Source organism: Protobothrops mucrosquamatus, unplaced genomic scaffold (genome assembly GCF_001527695.2).
Source record: "Protobothrops mucrosquamatus isolate PMUCROS unplaced genomic scaffold, P.Mucros_1.0 scaffold1044, whole genome shotgun sequence".
In the NCBI taxonomy this organism is placed as follows: Eukaryota; Metazoa; Chordata; class Lepidosauria; order Squamata; family Viperidae; genus Protobothrops; species Protobothrops mucrosquamatus.
In genome coordinates, this window is record NW_015387276.1 from 141,995 (window position 1) to 144,221 (window position 2,227).

A 2,227-nucleotide genomic window follows, 5' to 3' on the forward strand; every position below is an offset into this window, starting at 1 on the left:
GTTTAGGTGAAGGGATCATAGCTTGAGCAGGGGGTTGGAATAGAAGACCTCCGAGGTCCCTTCTAGTTCTGATTGATTGATTGGGAAGGCCCCAATACATAGATTCTCTGAAAATCCCTGAGTTATTCTCCAAAAGCTGATTTGGACAGAACCATTTGGCCTGCTCCCAACATAATGAGTCTTTACCCACACCCATTTCTATCAGGATTATCAATATAAAAGCAGATAATTGTAAAGTGAAAGTCACGCATGTTTTTTAATAAGTAAACAAACACAGCTTAGTTTACCACATGACAAACTACTCAAAGTTATGCTCTCTTCCAATCCATTCTTGACAAAAATTAAGAACATGTAAAGATTAGTGACATCTTTTAATTTACAATTGTACTGTATAAAGTGTAAGTAGGTTCTCAAAACAACAGTTGCTGCAATACCCAAATAAATATACTATATTATGACTTCATCAATGAACTAAATGTCTATGGAGAGTCTCAGTCATCCAGGTCAGAGTTATCCCAAAGATGCTTTTTCACGATGCAAGTGGAGTTTCTTGTTTTCCTTTGATGATGTTTCGTTTCTCATCCAAGAAGTTTCTTGAGCTCTGACTGGATGGTGGGGAATGGAACTAGTTCATGTTTTGCTAAAAATGGGGTGTGATTAAATATGACCATACATACTTGTAGATAAGATGATTATACACTCCAAGAATTGGGTTCAGCTTATCCACAGATGGATTTATACATCTGTATATACAGTAGATGAGTGAGAAAGAACAACAATCAGGAACAACAGTATCTGTGAGAGCTTTTCTTTATAAATTCAGGGCCTGAAGCCTGTGGCCCCCATACTCCCTAATGACTGCACTTGTCAAAAGGTGGAAAGCAGCAGTTGGCAAAAAGCATAATTACAGAGACTGTTTTGTTATCAATCTTCCAAGTCTAAAGACACATGTATAAGATTTGCCCAAAATTTGATTCACCACAATCCTGGTGAGAAAAGCTGAGTTTGAAGGATTCCAGTGTATTCTAAACTTAGTTTTCCCACCTCTACCAAATGGTACTATTTTCAAAAGCAACAGTCCTTCTCCCAGCTGAGAAGAGCCCTCCCCCCCCCTTACTAGCTGGAAATTATAGGAGTTGGCATCCATCTGCAAAACATTGATTTGGTTAAGAAAATTAAGAGGATAGGAATTAGGTCTTGGAAGATATTGGCTATTAGAATATACAAGCTCCCATAGGCTGGAAGGATCTCTTTTTCACAGGATTTCCTTGGATCTCTTCAGCTCTGTGAAACATTTTATCAATATTTTCTCTTGCAAAGAGCTCCGGGCAATGCAAGAGTGCCATGTACATATGCACATCCTTTGGTTTCTGTTGGCTTAGGAAACAGGATTAAGAGTTATTTGTGTTCTGAAACTTAGTCTTTTCCTAAAGTATCCACTCTTGTATGTAGACAACTTCTTTTGCTCTCCCTCCCCCACGGGATCAACATGGGAATGATGTTTGCTGCAGAAAGAAGATAAAAAGGATCAAAATCCTATGTGGCTCTTTTGTTGTATTTAAACTGTTACTTTCCTGTCCTGGTGCATATTGTCTAGCTGATAATACAGCTGTTTCCTGCCTCTGTACAGAATCTGTTTACATAGGGACCATTTTCAATAGGTAACACTTAGGCATATTTAGAATGAAGTCACATCCTTGTGTTAAATGCATCAAGTTTCTTCCATTATTCTATTTATTGATCATCTCCATTCTGCCTTCTGCTAAGTTTGGACATGTAAGACAAAATGTGTCATTTTGTGTATCATGTATATTTATAGAGCATTCGAGAAAAGCAAGCTAACTTAGTTTTCCCTTTAGTTTTAACAAACTGAAATTCAGCAAGTTTCCCCACAATGGCACTTACTTGCTGGAAGCAGTCTGTAGAAGATCAGCTTTTTTGATGTTAAAGATGCAAATTCTGCTAGGAAAATGGTAGCAATTCCAGATTCATAAGACTCCATGTACCCATCTGCCCTGCAGCTGTCAATTGAGTTACAAATTTATGTTTGCAGGTGCTGTTTGTGGAACCCAGAAAGCAGCTGATATATAAAACATTGCCAAATACATATGAAGTGCAATTTATTATAATCAAGAGCCTAGAAAACCACCTGCCAGTATTAAAAGTAGGAAAAATCCTTTCTTTTAACAGAAGCAGATTTGCCCTTATTTAGATCCAGTGTTCTTGA

General features: G+C 37.6%; 1 protein-coding gene across 1 annotated transcript in view; it reads right to left on the bottom strand.

The window, feature by feature from the left end:
- The window catches only part of CCDC177 (coiled-coil domain containing 177), an 18,707-nt gene extending 16,705 nt beyond the window's left edge, over positions 1 to 2,002 (bottom strand). The window contains exon 1 of the mRNA XM_015820036.2: positions 1,906 to 2,002. Within this exon, the coding sequence (XP_015675522.2) occupies positions 1,906 to 2,002 (97 nt within the window). The remainder of the gene's footprint in view (positions 1 to 1,905) is intronic.
- Positions 2,003 to 2,227: the final 225 nt, after the last annotated feature.